Source organism: Sminthopsis crassicaudata, chromosome 5 (genome assembly GCF_048593235.1).
Source record: "Sminthopsis crassicaudata isolate SCR6 chromosome 5, ASM4859323v1, whole genome shotgun sequence".
NCBI lineage: Eukaryota > Metazoa > Chordata > Mammalia > Dasyuromorphia > Dasyuridae > Sminthopsis > Sminthopsis crassicaudata.
The window spans coordinates 289826771-289846710 of NC_133621.1; the positions used below are offsets into that span (position 1 = coordinate 289826771).

The 19940-nt window shown below is 38.9% G+C and overlaps 1 protein-coding gene across 1 annotated transcript in view; it reads right to left on the minus strand.

The window, feature by feature from the left end:
- PAH (phenylalanine hydroxylase) overlaps positions 1 to 19940 on the minus strand; it is a 71318-nt gene that overhangs the window by 23887 nt on the left and 27491 nt on the right. The window contains 3 exon segments of the mRNA XM_074271412.1: positions 1141 to 1172; positions 1174 to 1215; positions 12764 to 12852. Of these exon segments, the coding sequence (XP_074127513.1) occupies positions 1141 to 1172; positions 1174 to 1215; positions 12764 to 12852 (163 nt within the window).

Consider the following 19940-nt stretch of genomic DNA (forward strand, 5'->3'; position numbering starts at 1 on the left):
CATCTTCCCAGAAGAATGTAACTCCTTGCGAGGAGACTGTCTCCTTGCATCCTCAAGGCCCACCTTAGAGGAGAGGATTTCGAGACAATGTGGTAGAGTGGATACAGACTCTAAGATTCTAGATTCAAATCTCCCCTTTTATTTACTGCCTTTATGATCTTCAAAAAGTCATTTAGCATTCTTGGGCCTCAGTTTCCTAGACTTAAATGAGGGAGTTGACTTCTGCCATCTCTTCCAGTCCTAAAATGACTATCCTAGTAGATAATTCCTAGATCAGGTAAGTAGGCGGCATATCCAAGAATTGAGCCTCAGTTTCCTAGACTGTAATGAGGGGGTTGACTTCTGACATCCTTCCAGTCTATGAACTATTATCCTAGTAGATAATTCCTAGATCAGGTAGATAGGGGGATTTGAAGTCAGGAAGATGAGCCCAAATCCATGCTCAGATTGGCTATATGACCCTGTGTCTTAGTTTCTCATCTATAAAAATTGGGGGGGGGGGAGATTTGATGACCTCTAAATTTTCTTTTAAATTTAAATCTGTAATCCTGTGACTACCCACAACCGAATCACCAAGCTCCAAAGTTTTTCTTTCTCTCCATTTTCTTTTAGCTGGAATGATCACAGAAGGCAGGGAAGCTTCTCTCCCTTCCCCTCCACTTGCCCCAAAACAAATTCTACCCTAAAATCGTTCAGGGCATCTGGGTTAGATGGATGAAAGTCCACTTTCCCCCGGGGACCACAAGGGATTCATTCTTCAGAATAGAGACCCCTCTTTCATGCAAATGATGCTCTCCACTGTTTGGTCTTCCCCATTGAATGATGTAGGGGAGACCAGAGGGGACTGATTCAGGCAAGAGCCTTTTGTAGTTATAGATGACAAGCTTCTGCAATTAGCCAACAAAGCCGAGAGGAGGGAGAGCAGGCTCAATAGCGCTGGGGGCAATTTCTTTTGGTCTCCCAGCAATTTTTTGATAAATGCTGGTAGCCAAGGGTTTGGACACCCACACAGAAAAAAAAAAGGAAAAGATACAGTCTCTAGGCAATCCTTTCTCAATCTAGGAAAATTAGAGATGGGGGAGCAGAGCCTTTGGAGTTTGCTCGCCTTTCTTGACCAGCTGGGAGGTGAGGGACACTTACTGTCTGTAGTTGTAGGCGATGTCAGCAAATTGCAAATTGTTTCCTTCTGGCCCGGTACACAGGATCTTTAAAACCCTAAGGGAAAAAGCATCGTGTTTAGGATTATGGGATTGTAGTTCTAGAATTTCAAAAACTCTCAAAAGCCTCCTATTTTAACCCAGTGAGTTAAAGTGAGGCCAAGAGAGAAAGGGGCTTGCCCACACAGGGAGTGGGTTGCAGAGCTTAGATTAGAACCCAGGTCCCCTGATTCTATATTTCTCAGAAACACTTGGGAAGAAATAGTATGATGAAGTGGCAAATAGCAGAGAGACACAGGGACAGAGAGGCAGAGACAGAGAGGCAGAGGTAGAGAGGCAGAGGCAGAGAGACAGAGAGAGAGAGAGAGAGAGAGAGAGAGAGAGAGAGAGAGAGAGAGAGAGAGAGAGAGAGACAGAGACAGAGACAGAGACAGAGAGACAGAGAGAGAGAAAGATAGACAGAATCACAGAAAGAGCAACAGAAAAAGAGATAGAAATAGAAATAAGCAGATAGAGAGAGAGGGAAGAAGGAAAGGAGAGACAGAGACAGGGGAGACAGAGACAAAGACACAGAGACAGAAAGGCAAAGACAGAGAGAAAGAGAGAGGAAGAGAGAGACAGAGAAAGGAAAATAGAAATAGAGAGAGAGGGGAAGGGAGGGAGGGAGGGAGAGACAGAAAGAGACAAAGCAGAGATAGGGAGAAACAGAGAGAGACAGACAGACACAGAGACAAAGAGGCTGAGGCAGAGAGACAGAGAGAAAAGAGAGGGAGAGAGAGACACACAGAAAGAGAAAGACAGAGACAGAGAAGAAGAAGGAGAGACAGAGATAGAGACATAGAGACAGAGAGAGACAGAGAGAGAGGGAGAGAAAGAGAGAGAGAGAGAGAGAGAGAGAGAGAGAGAGAGAGAGAGAGAAGAGAGAGAGAGAGAGAGAGAGAGAGAGAGAGAGAGAGAGAGAGAGAGAGAGAGAGAGAGAGAGAGGAGTCCCTCAGTACCTTCCACCTGAATTATTATAACAGCTGCTGGAGGGCTGGCTGCCTTAAGCTTCTTCCCACTCCACTCCATTCTCCCTTCAACCACCAAAGTAATCTTCCTAAAGCCTAGGTCTACCCCATGTTATACTCTCCCATTCAATGAACTCTAATAGCTTCCTATTACTTTGAGAATCAAATATAAAAATCCTACCCAGCTTGCAGTCTTTCATAACCTGGCCCCCTCTGACTTTCTGGCCTTCTTCCACCAAACTTCCCCCAAACCCCCACATAATCTATGAAGGAATGACTTGGGTGTCCTTGCTCTACTTTGTACACTACCCTCCATCTCTAACTCAGGATATTCTCAATGACTGCCCACCTTGGCTGGAACTCCTTCCTCCCTCACCTCTGCTTTCTGACTTCCCTTTAGCCTTAGTCAAAGTCTGATCTTCTGCAAGAAACCTTTTCTGATCATTCTTAATACTAGCACCTTCCCTCTATTGACTATGTCCAATTTATCCTTTCCACAACATTTTTATATGCTGTCTCATTCATTAGATTCTGAGTTTCTTTAGAACAAGAACTATCTTTTGCCTTTCTTTCCATGCCTAGTGTTAGTTCTGGTACATAGTAGGTACTTAATAAATGCTTTTCGACAGATATAATCGATGTAAGTTGTAAAGCGGCATATTTGGGTTCATAAAACCCAAAGATCAAAACTGTGTATACATAGTCACTTGTCATTGGAGATTCCTCATTGAAATTCCTTCAAAGAAAGATTGGATGACCACTTCCTGGCGATGTTCCACAGGGAATTTATGATAAAGACTAACCAGGATGTCTCTGATGTCCTTTCTCCTTAAAAGTTTTGCCCTAGATAAGACCTGGGACTTTAATATGGCAATTCTGCCATCATGATACATCCAGGGAAGGAGAATTCAATCTGTAGTCATAAATCCTGAATACGAATCCTGCTCTTATCATATAACCCTTGGGCAAGTGACTCCTTTGTTAAATGAGGGAATTGGGCTAGATGATTTCCACACTAGAAATTTATCTTAGGTTGTACCATCTCATCCAAGAGCATCACTTATCCAATTCCTGACACATAGAAGACTGAATCAATAAACTTGATGGATAATGATATCTTTAAAGTGCCTGCCTGTTCTCGGGGAAGGACTCCCTTGGATGCTTCTTGCTTCAGAAAGCTGAGGTTATTTAAGGACAGAACAACCAGCTTTGTAGTTAAATATTATTTTCATTTTAGAAGTTATGGTCCCACAAAGAAACAGACAGACTGCACCTTGGACTATCAGGAAACTTCACACAATGCAGAAAGAACCAAATGTCCCAGAAGGGGGAGGCTTTGAAATTATTTGTTCCAGCAGGACCCCCTTGGAGAGGCCTCTTGTGACTTAGTGGATGGTTTGATGTTCCAGGAGATGTTTTTCAACTTTTGGAAGCACCTTCTCCTTCTAACACACACACACACACACACACACACACACACACACACACACACACACACACACACACATTGAATGACCCCTTGGAACAAGTTCATAAGATTGTAGATTTAGGGCTGTCTTATACTATAAAGAGGAAAACTGAGGCCCAAAGAGATGGCAGGATCATACTTTTAGAGGTATGGGACCTTAGAATTTATCTAGTTTAACCCGCTCATTTTTAAAATGAAAGAAATTGAGTTCCAAAGAGCTAATCAAATTATAGACCTAGAACCCAAGGGGACCTCAGTCCATCTGGTCCAACCCCTCATTTTACAGACAAAGAAATTGAGGCACAAAGTCACACATCTCAGTAGGTATCTGAGGTGGGATTTGAATCTAGAATCCTCTATGTTCTTTTTTTTAACCATACAACCATACTTCCTCCCCATCTCTGTTCTTTGACAATTATGATATATTGGACCTGAGTTCCATCCTCAGTTCTGCTCCTCATTTAACTCAATGTCCTCAGCAAAATCAATGATTGGCCTTCAGTTCCTTCTTCTGTAAAATGAGCATCTTTGGATTTGATGATCTCCTAAAGTCTTTTCCTATCCCAGAATTCCATGACTCTGAAGCACTGACCTGAGAATTCCATCAGATTGATTTGAGGATGAAGTGCAGTCTTTACAAGAACAGTTGAATTTGGGAACTTCAGTAAAGTGAAAGTTTAATATCCTTGATTCTGATAACCTTCTCTTCCTTTCCTTTCCTTTAGATGTGAACACTTAACCTTTACTAAGAACCCACCACCTCCTGAGTCCCCCAATTCCATTTCTAATTGTTGGGAGGGTTTTCCTGGCAAACCTACATGGGCATCTTGATAACATTCCTTTTCCCTCCTCTTTCCATTTTTTCCTCCCTTTTCTTCCCCTTCCCCTTCCCTTTCCTCCCATCTTCCTTTTTCCTTCCCCTTCCCTCCCTATTTTTATTGCACATTAATATAGCACCATGCAATGAAAAGATTATAATGGATTTATAGTCAAAGGATGGGTTCAAATTCCCTCTCTGTCACTCATTGCCCACATGATCCCAGGTAAATGACTTCATCACCCTTGATCTCAGTTTCCTCATCTATGAAAGAAGAAAACTAGTGAGCTCTCCCAAAACTACTTGGTATTTATTTTGAATATATTTATATATGTGCCTGTTGTCTCTCTCAATAAATGTACACACACACACACACACACACACAAACTAAAGATTTTTCCTTGTACGTATTGCAAACATTTTCAAGAGTTTCATTACAGAAGAAACTGAACTCGCAAGCTCTGCCTTTAAAATAAAAATAAAATGAAATAAAAGTTGGATGGTCTGAGAGTTCTCTTCCAGTTATAAATTCTATGATCATTGATTGATTATTTCAGAGATGAATACGAGTGAACAAAAAGTAGGCTTGTCCTTTTTTTTCCCCTTCTCACCTGACTATGGTCATTTTGTTCTATGCTATTGTGGGACTAATTAAATGAGGATGACAAATCCGAGACTAGTATAGCATCCTAGAATTGGGAGTAATGTCACTGACGATTAAGTCCAACTGTGATGACCAAGGATCCCCTTTATAGCAGCACCCAAAAGGGTGGCCAGCTAACCTTTGCTGGGAACCCATAGCTCCAGAGTCAACCCATTCCACTTTGGGACAGTCCTAATTGTTGGGAAGGTTTTCACAAAGTCTACACAGTGGTTTCGTTTGTTCCTAGTTGGGCCTTTGGGGTCCCAAACCAGCAGGTTTCTTCCCTGTAACAGCACTTCAGATCCTTGAAACCAGCTCTCACATCCCCATTTAATTTCCTCTCTAGGCCTGATTTTCCCTTTCCTTTGGTCAGCAGGATAATTATTATGGCTCTGTGGGACTCCAGGTCTTCTATCACCCACAGGGGCTGCAATAAGAAGGGAGTTAGCTGTACTTGGTGAATGACTAATCACCCTGTCCCCATTTAAACTAATAGCGGCAATTTCAGCAGGCACTGCATGGGATTTATTTATAATTGCTCCATCTCAATTAAACTAATAGCAGCAATTTGGACTGCACAGCATGGAACTCAGTTTATTTTGACAGGAAAATAAATTGTTGGGGAAGAGCAGGGAGGGAAGAAACAGGCATACTGCAGTAAGATGCAACATAATTTAAATACACACATGCACATACACACACATTCGCATACACATGCATACACATATACATCCCACTAAAGGTTTTTTCCCATCAATATTGCAAACAGTTCCAAAAGTTTCATTACAGAAGAAACTGGACAACCAATCAAACATTTCCAGTCCTGCCTTTAAAATAAGGAAAATGGTGTAGTGGCGGAAAATAATTCTTTCTGTCCTGTTAGGTGGAAATAGATAGTCATTGTTATTATGCAGTCACATCCAACTCTTCACAACTCCACTTGGGATTTTCTTGGCAGAAACAGTGGAATGATTGATTTGCCATGTCCCTCCTTGGCTCATTTTACAGATGAGGAAACTGAGGCAAACAGGATTAAGTGACTTGCCCAAGGTCACACAGCTAGTAAGTGCCTGCCAGACTCATATTTGGATTCAAGGATATGAGTCTTCCTGACTCCTGGTTACCTCGTACCCAACTCTTATTTGTTAACTCACCAAATTAATGTGGCAAGACCAAGGATCCCATCACCCAAATGAACTAGCCAGCTCTGCTTAGTTCAGAACAATTAAATGCCCAGCAATGACCAGAAGTGACATTTAATCCAGGAAAAAAATACTATTTCATTGTTTTTATAATTTTGATGATTTGGTGCTAGAATTACATCTAAGAATTAGGGGCCTCCTCTGGATGACATGTATGGTGGTCAAATTTTTAGGGATCCAAAACTTAAGAGAATCAGGGCTATGGTGTCAAAGACAAATAGAAATAGGGGCCCACTAAACCACAAATACACAAAAACACAAATACAGGGCCTATTGTTAAAGAGTAATAATATCTATTTTTATTATTATACTTATCACATTTTATATTTTATTTATATTTCATTCATTATGTGTTGTTTGTTTTATAATATTTCTCAATTAGGCTTTAATCTGGTTCAGGGTCGGAGACCCTGCTGGATTTTGTGTTTGACTCCTCTGGTGTAATAGATGGAGTTAGATAACGAATTAGGAAAGTTTGGATTCAAATCTCACTTCCTATTCTTAGAAGCTATAAGGCCTCCTGTAAGTCATCAACTTTCTAAATCACATCAATACTCATCTGTAAAATGGGAACAATAGTCCCTGTAGTACCTTTCTCCCAGTATCATTGGGAAGCTCAAATGAGATAATGTAAGCAAAAAATGCAAACCATATTTCAAGCTTATAAAATTTCCATAAAGTGCTTGAAAGCTCCATGATTGTTAAGAATATGAGGGTGCCTATTTTACTTTAAGAGTGTGTGTGTGTGTGTGTGTGTGTATGTGAAATCTATTTTTCCTTCACTACCATTTTTTAATCCATAGAATTATTACTATAAGATTATGACTTGAAATAGTAGATTATAATAAATGTTTGTTGGTTGATTGATAAAAGGAATTCAAATTGACTGTGTAGGGAAAGCTCAGCTTTACCATTTCAGGGAATCATAGAGAAAATAGAAGATTTTAATGGAACCACAATGGGATAAGGAATCCTCCTCTCCTCCTCCCCAAAATAAACTCATTTAAGTGAAGTGTGATATCATGAATAAAGGAGATACCTAACCCGGTTTTGTGTTCAGATCTGAGCAAAGATTGTCCAAAGGAAAGCAATCAGGATCGTGAAGGGTCTTCAAGTGGTGAGGAATAGAGGAAAGAACTGGGGATTTTTAGCCAAGAGAAGAGAAAACTAGAGATGGGGAAGGACAAAGAGGGAAAGGAAATAACCTCTTCGAAGAAGCTAAAAAGGACTCTTTTCTAGAATTCAAAAGGCTGCCATAAAAAAGATAAAACAATTTTTTTTCTGCTTGGCCCCAGAGTATGGAACAAGATACACTGTAGCTAGCATTTATATAGACTTTAAGGTTTACAAAGCACTTTTTGTATGTAAACTCATTGTGGTCCTCTGAGAGGTAGGTATTATTAATATCCTCCCTTTTAAATATGAGAAAGCTGAAACACAGAAAAGTTAAGTGACTGATTCAGGATCATGTAGCTACTAGATGTCTGGGGCAGGATTCAAACTGAGGACTTCCTGATTCCAAGTCCTTCCCTCTATCTCACAATCTACTTTGAGGATGGACTTTGCAAATAATCCAATTTGGACTTGATGATGGACAGTTCTCCAAAGATGGAATATGCCCCCTCAGTAGATGCTTCCCCATTACCAAGTATCTTTGAGTAAAGACCCAATGGAAGTATGGGAGAAGGTATATCACATGCAGATAACAGTGGATGAGATAACCCCCAAAATGTCTTCTGGTTCGGATCTTAGAGTCTGTGGTATAGTGGGAAGAAGGCTGAATTAGGTGTCAGGGGATGAAGTCAGATCCTTCTTCTTGTACTTAATCACTCAACATCTCTGAGTCTCAGTTTCCCCATCTGTAAAGGTCTGAGCTAAAGCCTATCTAAGCTTCCCTACAGATCCCCAAGCCTAAGCCCCTGACATCTAGAACAAGACTTGGCAAAGAGAGAATCATTCTGTTCTCTTACTGTTTCATTTCTCACACTGGGTCAGGAGCCGGGGGGAAGGCCGGGAGAGCCCTTTACCCTTCATGCAGAGAACAATCCCTTCTCCAAGTGAGTGGGCTAGAGGTCCCAATATGAAATATAAGTCATCTTCCAGCTCCAGCTGCCAACACTCAGGGGTCAGGATGGGAAGAGAGATCATATTCAGCACAACAGAGATCTTGGAACAGGGGGTCCTTTTGGAAAGAACACTCCTGCTTCCCGGACTAGGGTTTTTTTTCCCATCTCACACATTATAGCTGGGACCACATGCTCTCATAAGAAGGGGCTTTGAGGATACTGAGAAATACCCAAGAGAGTTTGCTTTGTACTTGGACTGCATTCCCCGAGTTTAACTTAAATCACAGGAACACCACGAGCCTGCTGCCTACTCTTTGTGAGGGGAATCAGTGTACCTGATAAATTTTATTTTTTACAATAAAATATTCATGGTCCTTAGAGGCCAGGGAAGTCAGAGATGCTGATTGGATTTTTTTTTTAAAGAAAGACCAACCAGATTTGCATCTGACTATATCTGTACCCTGGCTAACATGAAAGTTACCAGAAGAAAATATGGACTAGGGGTCCTTGAAAATTCTTCAAATCCCTCCTACCCCTGCCACAACAAGTGAAGAAGGATATTAGAGAGGAGGAGAATATGGGGGGGGGGGGAAATGAGATATTTAGGGAAGCTGGGAAGCAGAAGCAAAAGTGTAACCCAGGTAAGAGTTGGGGTTCAGATCAATCATATAGTTCAGTTGAAGACAAGATCATTGGATCTTACTCCTTCATGAATCTTTAAGCTTCTCGTTCTGACATGTGAAGAAACTGAGAGAGGGTAGAATCTACATAAAACTGAATGGAGCATTAACTCTGAATGAATTTGGACAAGGAAGTTCCTTCCTCTGTCTGGGCCACATTTTTCCTCATGAAGGGAGGAACTGGAATAACAAAACTTCAAGGTCCCTTCTAAATCTAGCACATAGTGGGTGTGTAATATATGTTTATTGATTGATCTATCAAAGATAATCTAATCAAGGCAAGGCTCAGCTTCCTTCTCCATCAAGAGGTTCACCCAGTCTAAAGAGTGATGGGTGATTTGGCTAAAAAGTGCCCATGATGTCCAGTAACTGGCAAACCTTCACTCCTTTTATTCTTCTAGGAGAATTCAAGTAGCACCAACTTTCCCTTTGGCCACTGAATCCTAAAGTACTTAGGATCAAGGCACGCTGACCTTGCTATAGCTCAAACTCCCAACTGCCAGCATTTGCATTGTCCCCTGTGTCGAGTGCTCTCCTTCTTTTCTCCTGGCTTCTCTGGCTTCTTTTTTAAGTCTCTGTTATTGTCTCACCTTCTGCAAAATGCCTTTCCCCGTCCTTTTTAGTCTAAACTTTCCCTCTGTTTAGTACCCCAATTTCTTGTCTTATTTTTATATAGTTGTTTGCATGTTATCTCTACTATTAGACTGAGTTCCTTGAGAACACAGATCTTTTACCTTTCTTTGTATCCTTAGTGCTTAACCCAGGTATACAGCAGGTGCATAATAAATGCTTGTTGACTAACATGCCCCTTGTCTGTTACTGCACCAAAACTGATCCATACAATATTCTGAGTTTTTATTTGCAATTTGTCCGAAGATAAGGCATCCTAGGAAAGCTATACTGGAGGGTTCCATGCATTCATTGAGCTAAAACCTCATTTGGGGGTTCATCATCAGACACTGACTATAATTGAAAAAATTCAGTTTCTAGACTCATTTTCAGTCATATTTATCCTCCAAGTTGTTTCACTCTGTCGCATGAAAGAAACATGATCCCTTGCTTGCTTAAGTAAATGTTAAGGAATCTGGAAGCAGTCAGAACAAAGGAGGTCTTAGGTTAGTGTTTTAAACAATTTGAAAACAAAAGAAGGAAAACAAACATAAAACTTAACTCAAGTCCTACTTTCTACAAAAAAGGTCCTGAACCAATTTTTTGTGCCATGGGCAACCAAAGTGAAATGGATGGACATCTTTCTTAGAAAAAAAATGCTTTTAAATAAGAAGGCAGTATTAAATTTCAGTTTGTTGTTGAGTTATTTAAGTCATATGCGACTCTTTGTGATCCCATTTGGGGTTTTCTTTTTTTTTTTTTTTTCTGAGGCAATTGGGGTTAAGTGACTTGCCCAGGGTCAAACAGCCAGGAAGTGTTAAGTGTCTCAAGTCACATTTGAACTCAGGTCCTCCTGACTTCAGGGCAGGTCTTCTATCCACTGAAGCACATAGCTTCCCCCATTTGGTTTTTCTTGGCAAAAATACTGGAATGGTTTGTCATTACTTTCTCCAGCTAATTTTACAGATAAGGAAACTGAGGGTTAAGTATTTATCCAGAGTCACAGTTAGTTAAGTGGCTGAGGCCAGAATTGAACTTATCTGAGTCTTTCTGATTCTAGGCCCAGCACTCTATCCACTGTAGCGCCACCTAACTGCCCAAAATTTCACTTAGAAATAAATAAAAATAAAGTAGTTATTAGAAGTAAGTAAAAATAAAGTAGTTATTTCTCCTATCCAAATTCATAGGTCTTTTGATATTTCTCTGTAGACTATGGATCCCTGATTAAAAAATCCTGTTCCATATGAAATCTTTCTTTGTTTTCCCCCAACAGCTAATACCCTTTCCCCAAAAACTACCTGGTATTTATTTTGTATATGTTTACATTTGTGCCTGTTGTCTCCCTCAATAAAATAAAAGCTTCTCAATTGATTATTATTTTCTTTATTCATCCCTACAGTTCCTGGCACATATTGAAGGATTAAATGCTAAGTGGCTGGTTGATTTACCTCTGAGATCTTTTTCCAACTCTAATATTCTGAAATAATTCCCTCTACTCACAGATTTATCAGCAAATATGTTAACAGTATATTTGCAAGAGAGATGACGCATATAAACCAACACACACACACACACACACACACACACACACACACACACACACACACCACCACCACCACCAAGTCTCGAAATAGTCAAGACAACTCTCTGATCCTTGGAGGAAGGAGGAAATTTCTTCTCTTAGGGACCTATATGAGTTTCAAGATTTTGTTGAACTATAGATTTCTATTGGTATGGAATCTTAGAGTCATAGAGTCCAATCCCTTCACTTTATAGGTGAGAAAAATGAGGTCCAAAGAGGTAAAGAGTTTTATAAGTAGCATTGATTAAATCAGGATTTGAACCTAGGCCTTTGGGAGTTGTTCTCCTTTAAGAGGAAAATACATGAAGTTGCCAGAGAGTCCTTTAACTCTTTTTTTCTTTTTGATGATACCCATCTCCCCAAGCACTCATTTGATTCATTTAATAATACTTTTGTAATCGGAGTCCTTTCAAAAGAAAAACATTTGGTAGTGATGGAAAGCTGAACCCTCTCATTTTACAAATGAAGAAAGAGAATCACAAGGAGATGAAGTCTGGAAAGAAGAAAGAAAGGTAGGGAGGGACAAATGAAAGAAAGAAAGAATAAATAAGGAAAGAAAAAGGAAGGAAAGAAAGAAAGAAAGAAAGAAAGAAAGAAAGAAAGAAAGAAAGAAAGAAAGAAAGAAAGAAAGAAAGAAAGAAAGAAAGAAAGAAAGAAAGAAAGAAAGAAAGAAAGAAAGAAAGAAAGAAAGAAAGAAAGAAAGAAGGAAGGAAGGAAGGAAGGAAGGAAGGAAGGAAGGAAGGAAGGAAGGAAGGAAGGAAGGAAGGAAGGAAGAAAGAAAGAAAGAAAGAAAGAAAGAAAGAAAGAAAGAAAGAAAGAAAGAAAGAAAGAAAGAAAGAAAGAGAGAAAGAAAGAAAGAGAGAAAGGGAGAGACGGGGAAAGAAAAAGAGAAAGAGAGAAAGGGAGAGGGGGAAAGAAAAAGAGAAAGGGGGAGGGAGGGAAGGAGGGAGGAAGGAAGGAAGGAAAGAAGAAAGGAAAGAAGGAAGGAAAGAAGGAAGGAAGGAAGGAAGGAAGGAAGGAAGGAAGGAAGGAAGGAAGGAAGGAAGGAAGGAAGGAAGGAAGGAAGGAAGGAAGGAAGGAAGGGAAAGAAAGAAAGAAAAAAGAAAGAGAGAGAGGGAGAGAGAAGAAGGGAGGGAGGGAGGAGAGACAGGAGGGAGAAAGGAAGGAAGGAAGAAAGAAAGGCAAAGAAAGAAAGAAAGAAAAAGGAGAGAGAGGGAGAGAGAGAAGAAGGGAGGGAGGGAGGAGAGACAGGAGGGAGAAAGGAAGGAAGGAAGGAAGAAAGGAAGAGAAAGAAAGAAAGAAAAAAGAAGGAGAGAGAGGGAGAGAGAGAAGAAGGGAGTGAGGAGAGACAGGAGGAAGGAAGGAAGGAAGGAAGGAAGGAAGGAAGGAAGGAAGGAAGGAAGGAAGGAAGGAAGGAAGGAAGGAAGGAAGGAAGGAAGGAAGGAAGAGATGGAGGGAGAAGGAGAAGAATGGAAAGAAAGAAGGAAGGAGAAAGGGAAGGAAGTTCCCAACTTAGGAGGTGTTCAACTTACTGGGTGATCTGCATCCAGTTCAGCCCCATAGCTGAGAATTTGGTTGGCAAATCTATCAAGTTCTTGGATTGTTCTTGGGAACCATGGCACTGCAACATAGAAAGGAAAATATTTATTTTAATCCAGCTTCCAGGCTTTAGTATCTAAGGCAGGGCCAAAAGAGTTTGGAAACCTTTTCGTGTCAATCATTCATGAAAGCAAAGATAATGATAACCCCTATCCATGAACACTACAAAAATGTGCAAGGGTATTCTCGAAAGCATATCAAAACTTCTTTTTTTTAAACAGTTGCCCCTTACTTAGTAAGTTTTTCTTAATTTAATATTAAAATTCTCCTACTAATGTTTCACTCTTGATGCTTAATCATAGCATGATGCAACCCTGGGCTCTTGGGAAATATTCCTATGGAAAACTAATTATAAACTGGAAAGGCTTTTCAGTATCACACTAGAAATAGGCCATACCTCTTGTCATCCAAGAACCACCCTAGCTAAGTGCAGAAAAGAGCCTGACCAGAAAGGAGTCTGGCCATGGGGAGATGAATTTGGAAACCGTAGCAACTAAAAGAGAAAGGAGGAGTCATTACCATCTTGGTTAATGTTAGGAATACCCAAAGAATCATTGATTTAGAAAAGAATAAGATTTTAGAGATCATTGAGCCAACTCCCTCATTTTATAGAAGAGGAAACTGAGGAGCAAAGAAGTTAAGTGACTTCTCTGAAATCACATAGCCATTATCTAAGGCAGAATTTGAATTCAGTCTTTCCTGGCTTCATGTTCAGCATTCTTCTTACTATATCACAATGCCTCTTCTCACTGATAGAATCCTGTATTTTTCCAATAGAATTAAATTTTCTCGTTTTACAAATGAAACAGAGGCCCAGTTGGTCATATAGCTTATAAATGGCAAAGTTAGGGACTTATAAAGCTAAATTTAGAACGAGTCAATCTATCTATGAAGCCTCATTTCCTCACTATACCTTAACAAAAGGTTTCCCTTTCCATCAGTACATCTTACCATTGGTTCCCTTTAATGATCTCCCTTTCCTTTTTTCTTTTTCAACACCCATTCAAACCCAAATGTTTACCTTCAAAGATGACTGCCTTTGCAATCAGAGAACCAGTGTTCAAATCCTCCTGACAGTACTTTCTATTTACAAGTTATCTTACTATACTTGTCCTCAGCTTGCTCTTCCATAAAATGAAAAAAGGAAGGAAGGAAGGAAGGAAGGAAGGAAGGAAGGAAGGAAGGAAGGAAGGAAGGAAGGAAGGAAGGAAGGAAGGAAGGAAGGAAGGAAGGAAGGAAGGAAGGAAGGGAAGGAGGGAGGAAAGGAGGGAGGAAGAAAAATGAAAACGTTAAACAAGAAGGCCTCAGAGGCCAACATCAAAGTCATAATCCTTGGACTACTCTCTCATTTTCTAAATTCCGTGGATCCACATCGGATCTTACATGAAGTCTTTCTTGATCTCTCTATTCCACTTATGATTTTCAAGATTCACATCAGTTTCTACTTTATCCATGAAGTTCTCCCTGATTTCTCTAATCTACTATAATTTTCCATGTTGGTCCAGAATAAATGCCAGTAGAGTAGTTTGCCATTAGTTTCTTCAGCCCATTTTACAAATGAGGAACTAAGGCAAACAAGGTTAAGTGACTTGCCCAGAGTCACATAGTCAGTAAATGTCTAAAGACAAATTTGAACTCATGAAGAGTGGAAGCAGCATAAATTAACAAGGCTGAAAACATGAGAGGCCATCTAGGCCGATCCATTAATTTTACAGAAGAGGAAACTGAGGCAAATGAGCAAAAGTGACTTGCCCAAGACCACACATAAGCAGAGTAAAGATTTAACTCTTATTTATAAAGTGGAATGATAGACTATCAGACCTGGAAGGAATAAACCATCTAGTTTAGCCCTTTACTTTTATAATGGAAGGAACTGAGGCCCAGGAAGGATAATTAACTTAACCAAGTTTTAAATGTCCAATGTGCTTCATTCAGTCATTTTCAGTCATCACTGACACTTTGTTCCCCATTCAGAGGTTCTCTTGGCAAAGATATTGCAGTAGTTTGCCATTAGTTTCTTCAGCCCATTTTACAAATGAGGAACTGAGGTCAATAAGGTTAAGTGTCTTGCCTAGAGTAACATAGTAAATGTCTAAACAGATTTGAACTCATGAAGATAAGTATTCCTGATTTCATGCTAGATACTTTATCTACTACTATATCCACATATATACTATATATCTATTATAGGTGGATATTACTATCTACCTAACTGCCTATATATATATATATATATATATATATATATATATATATATATATATACTATCTGTGTTCAAAGAAAAGGCCCAAAATATATAAAGAGTAACAAAAAGTTTTCAGTCCGGGATTAAATCTGCTAAAGTATAACTTAGATACAGATAACTATCGATTGACTATTCTGTCCTTCCATAGTGCCGAAATCATTGGATTGAAAGACCCAGGTCAAATCCTACCTTTGATACTTCTTAGTTGTGGGACTATGGGCAAGGGACAATCTTTTAAAGCTTTAGTCTCCTCATCTATTAAATGAGAATACTAATATCTATAGCACTTGGAAATTTATGAGGTTATATGAGATTACATATATTTATGTACATAAGCATTTAAAATCTTATAAAAGTCTGTTTCAATTATTGTTGCTATTAAAAAGGCATAAAGAAAGCAGCATTAGGATGCTAGATAGCTTCAGAGCTGGAAGAGACCATGGAAGAAACAAAATTTAATCTCTTTTATCTTACAGCAGAGGAAACTAATACTCAGAGAGACAGTCCTGACACAGTGGATTCAAGCTGTGGAGCTGGAAGAACCAAGGTTGGAGGCCACTGGTTCAACCTCCTCTTTTTACAGAGGAGAAAACTGAAATCCAAGGATCTTGGAGGACTTCTAATTCAACTCCCTTGTTTTATAGTGAAGGAAATTAAAACCCAGATTAGTAAAATGACTTATCAAAGGTCAAACAGGTATGAAATGATTATTTGTTTAAAAAGTAAGAAATGTATGTTCAGAAATTGCTTAAATAAAGTTATTTGCAACTGATAAATAAAAGTATATATATATATGTAGAGAGAGAGAGAGAGAGAACAGTTTAACACATATTATTTATATTACATACTATATTATTTACATATACAATATATACATATAATCACCATGACTAATATGTCATTGAAGCAATTATGATTATATACAAAATTATATTTTAATGATTATATGATAATTTTCCATATATATTTGTGTCTAATGGTAGCCATTTCTAGAGTGGAGATAAACGAAGAAAAAAAAGGGGGAAAAAATTTGCATGACACTTGCATATTTGAAAGGCATAGCAAGGTGTGGATAATAGATTTGCAGCTTCATGTGCAATCAGCCTTTTTATTGTTACAGAAATGCTTATTTTATTCCCTAAATTAGAAATAAAAAAATGTTATTCCCTAAATTAGAAATAAAATAATTTTAAAAATTTAAATTTTTAAAAAACCAAATTGCTTAAAGAAATATGCCTCTGTTTCCTTATCTGTAAAATTGGACTAGATGGTCTCTTATGTCCTTTCTATCCTTAACCCCCAATTTTAAACCTCTGATTCTGAGTCTATGACATGGGTTAACTGTATAATGTCTGACTCTATCAGACCCCATTTGGGGTTTTCTTGGTAGAGATACTGGAGAGTTTACCATTTCCTTCTCTAGCTTATTTTACAGATGAGGAAACTGAGGTAAACAGGGTAAAGTGATTTGCCTGGGATCACATAGCTTGAGGTCATATTTGAACTCTGGTCTTTCTAACTCCAAACCTGGTGCTCTATTCACAATGTACATCTTAAGCTTCCATCTAAAGCTATGATCCCATGCAAACTCAGTTGGGTTAAGGCTTTGGGATACTTGGAATAGGGGAGCTGTGTTTTCTTTACACTAATCACCATCATTGCATCTAGAGCACATTGAAAGGAAGATGCTATGGACAGCAGAGGGGACACAGCTTATCCTATGTTCCAAACATGGAAATACTCATTAAGTCTTAGAAAAGAGCATTCGTGCCATCTAGTGGTCCACCTTAGGTAATTGAAACAGATGCTTAGCCATTGGGATGCTGTATTAGAATCCAAGGGCAATGTATAGATAGCTTATTAAAGAGACAGATTGTTTATCACAAAGAAATTCAGGGAAAATTCAATTGAAAAATCTCTGTTTCACAGAACTGGAAAGTTTATATGGGATGCACGTTAACTCCTTCTGCACTTCCAGAAATCTGCTACATCATCAAAAATAAAAAATTAAAATAAAAAACCCTATCATTTAAATATGGACAGCTAAGGATCACCAAGAGGAGTCAGGAAAACATGAATTCAAATCCAGTTCCAGATACTTACCAGCTCTATGGGCCTAGGCAAATAAATGTACCCTTTTGCTTCAGCTTCCTCATTTGTTGCTACTAGGGGAGACAAAATTTCCGAGGCACTCCTCTAGGATTACAAACTACTCCAGTATTTTTGCCAAGAAAATCCCAAATGGTCTCATGGAAAGTCATACAATTAGTAAGTTTCTGGGGCAGGATTCAAATTCATTTTCCTGAGGCCAGGTCCAGAGCTCCACCCATTGCACCTGATGGGTGATTTTCTGAGCATAGGGAACTCCTAATAAATAAATTCTCCTGCTCTGCAATTTATAGTCTGAGAGATGAAGTTATTTGACTGTGATCATTTAATGAGTGTTCAAGTCAGGACCTAAAGCTAGATCTTATTCCTTATTCCAAGGCTGATTCGAGACACTGTGACTGCCTCTCTGCTGTCAGCATATATAATCATATCATGTTTATATGCATTTAATCATATCATGTATGTATGTATTTAATCATTTTCCAGTGTGGAAACATCTCCCTAAATTCAGGGCAATGATTCCACCACAGTTTGTCTCCCCCTTAGCAGCCAGTCCAAAACCAATACATAGTAGGTGCTTAATAAATATTTGTTGACTTGAATGTATTGAATTAACCCCGGTGAAGGAGCCATTGTGGTACAGTGATCCTAAAATCTAGTTCAAATCCCAGCTCTGACATTCACAGTCTATGTAACCAGATATAAAGTCACTTAGTCTCTCTGAACCTCAATTTCCTCATCTGTAAAAATGAAAAGACTGGACTGGATGATCCCTAAATTTCCTTCTAAGCCCAAGTATCTCCCCTGAGCTTTGAAGTTGGATCTCCCCAGGAAATATATCACAAGTGCTAGCCCTGAAGTCAGGAGGACCTGAGTTCAAATTTTGCCTCAGTAACTTAATACTTCCTAACTATGTGACTCTGGGCAAGTCACTTAATCCCCAGTTGCCTCAGCAAAAAGGAATGAAGGAAGGAAGGAAGGAAGGAAGGAAGGAAGGAAGGAAGGAAGGAAGGAAGGAAGGAAGGAAGGAAGGAAGGAAGGAAGGAAGGAAGAAAGGAAGAAAGAAAGAAAGAAAGAAAGAAAGAAAGAAAGAAAGAAAGAAAGAAAGAAAGAAAGAAAGAAAGAAAGAAAGAAAGAAAGAGAAAGAAAGAAAGAAAGAAAGAGAAAGAAAGAAAGAAAGAAAGAAAGAAAGAAAGAAAGAAAGAAAGAAAGAAAGAAAGAAAGAAAGAGAAGGAAGAAAGAGAAGGAAGAAAGAGAAGGAAGGAGAGAAGGAAGAAAGAGAAGGAAGGAAGGAAGGAAGGAAGGAAGGAAGGAAGGAAGGAAGGAAGGAAGGAAGGAAGGAAGGAAGGAAGGAAGAAAGGAAGGAAGGAAGGAAGGAAGGAAGGAAGGAAGGAAGAAAGAAAAGAAAGAAAGAAAGAAAGAAAGAAAGAAAGAAAGAAAGAAAGAAAGAAAGAAAAGAGAAGGAAGGAGAGAAGGAAGAAAGAGAAGGAAGGAAGAAGGAAGAAGAAGGAAGGAAGGAAGGAAGGAAGAAGGAAGAAGAAAGGAAAGAAGAAGAAAGAAAGAAAGAGAAAGAAAGAAAGAAAGAAAGAAAGAAAGAAAGAAAGAAAGAAAGAAAGAAAGAAGAAAGAAAGAAAGAAAGAAGAAAGAAAGAAAGAAAGAAAGAAAGAAAGAAGAAAGAGAAGAAAGAAAAAGAAAGAAAGAAAGAAAGAAGAGAAAGAAAGAACGAAGAAAGAAAGAAAGAAAGAAAGAAAGAAAGAAAGAGAAAGAAAGAAAGAAAGAGAAGAAAGAAAGAGAAGGAAGAAAGAGAAGAAGGAGAGAAGAGAAGAAAGAGGAAGGAAGGAAGGAAGGAAGGAAGGAAGGAAGGAAGGAAGGAAGGAAGGAAGGAAGGAAGGAAGGAAGGAAGGAAGGAAGGAAGGAAGGAAGGAAGGAAGGAAGGGAGGGAGGGAGGGAGGGAGGGAGGGAGGGAGGGAGGAGGAAGGGAGGAAGGAAGGGAGGAAGGAAGGAAGGAAGGAAGGAAGGAAGAAGGAAGAAAGAAAGAAAGAAAGAAAGAAAGAAAGAAAGAAAGAAAGAAAGAAAGAAAGAAAGAAAGAAAGAAAGACAAGAAAGAAAGAAAGAAAGAGAAAGAAAGAAGAAAGAAAGAAAGAAAGAAAGAAAGAAAAGGAAGGAAGAGAAAGAAAGAAAGAAAGAAAGAAAGAAAGAAAGAAAGAAAGAAGAAAGAAAGAAAGAAAGAAAGAAAGAGAAAGAAAGAAAGAAAGAAAGAAAGAAAGAAAGAAAGAAAGAAAGAAAGAAAGAAAGAAAGAACAGAAAGAAAGAAAGAAAGAAAGAAAGAGAAAGAAAGAAATCACAAAATGGCAATAACTTGCTTCTAGAGCAAGATTTTTTATGGTCATGAATCCTTGCTAATCATTGCCCAGCTAAAACTGCCACGACCCAAGCTTGTCACCCTGAGATCTGGGATCTAGTAAATTAGGAGAATGCTAGAAAAGTCACATGACCTAACAATAATAATAACAATATAATGTTTTATATATATAATGATAATGTTTGTTAATAATCTACTATATGTCAGGCATTGTGCTAAGCACTTTACAATTATCATCTCATTTGATTCTCGTGACAATTCTAGGAAACTTCATCTCTATTTTACATTTGAGAAAACTGAGGCAAAGAGAGGTTAAGAGATGCCCAGGGTCACATGGCAGGTCAATGCCTAATTCTGGTTTTGAACTCAGCTCTTCCTGATAGTAGATTGTCT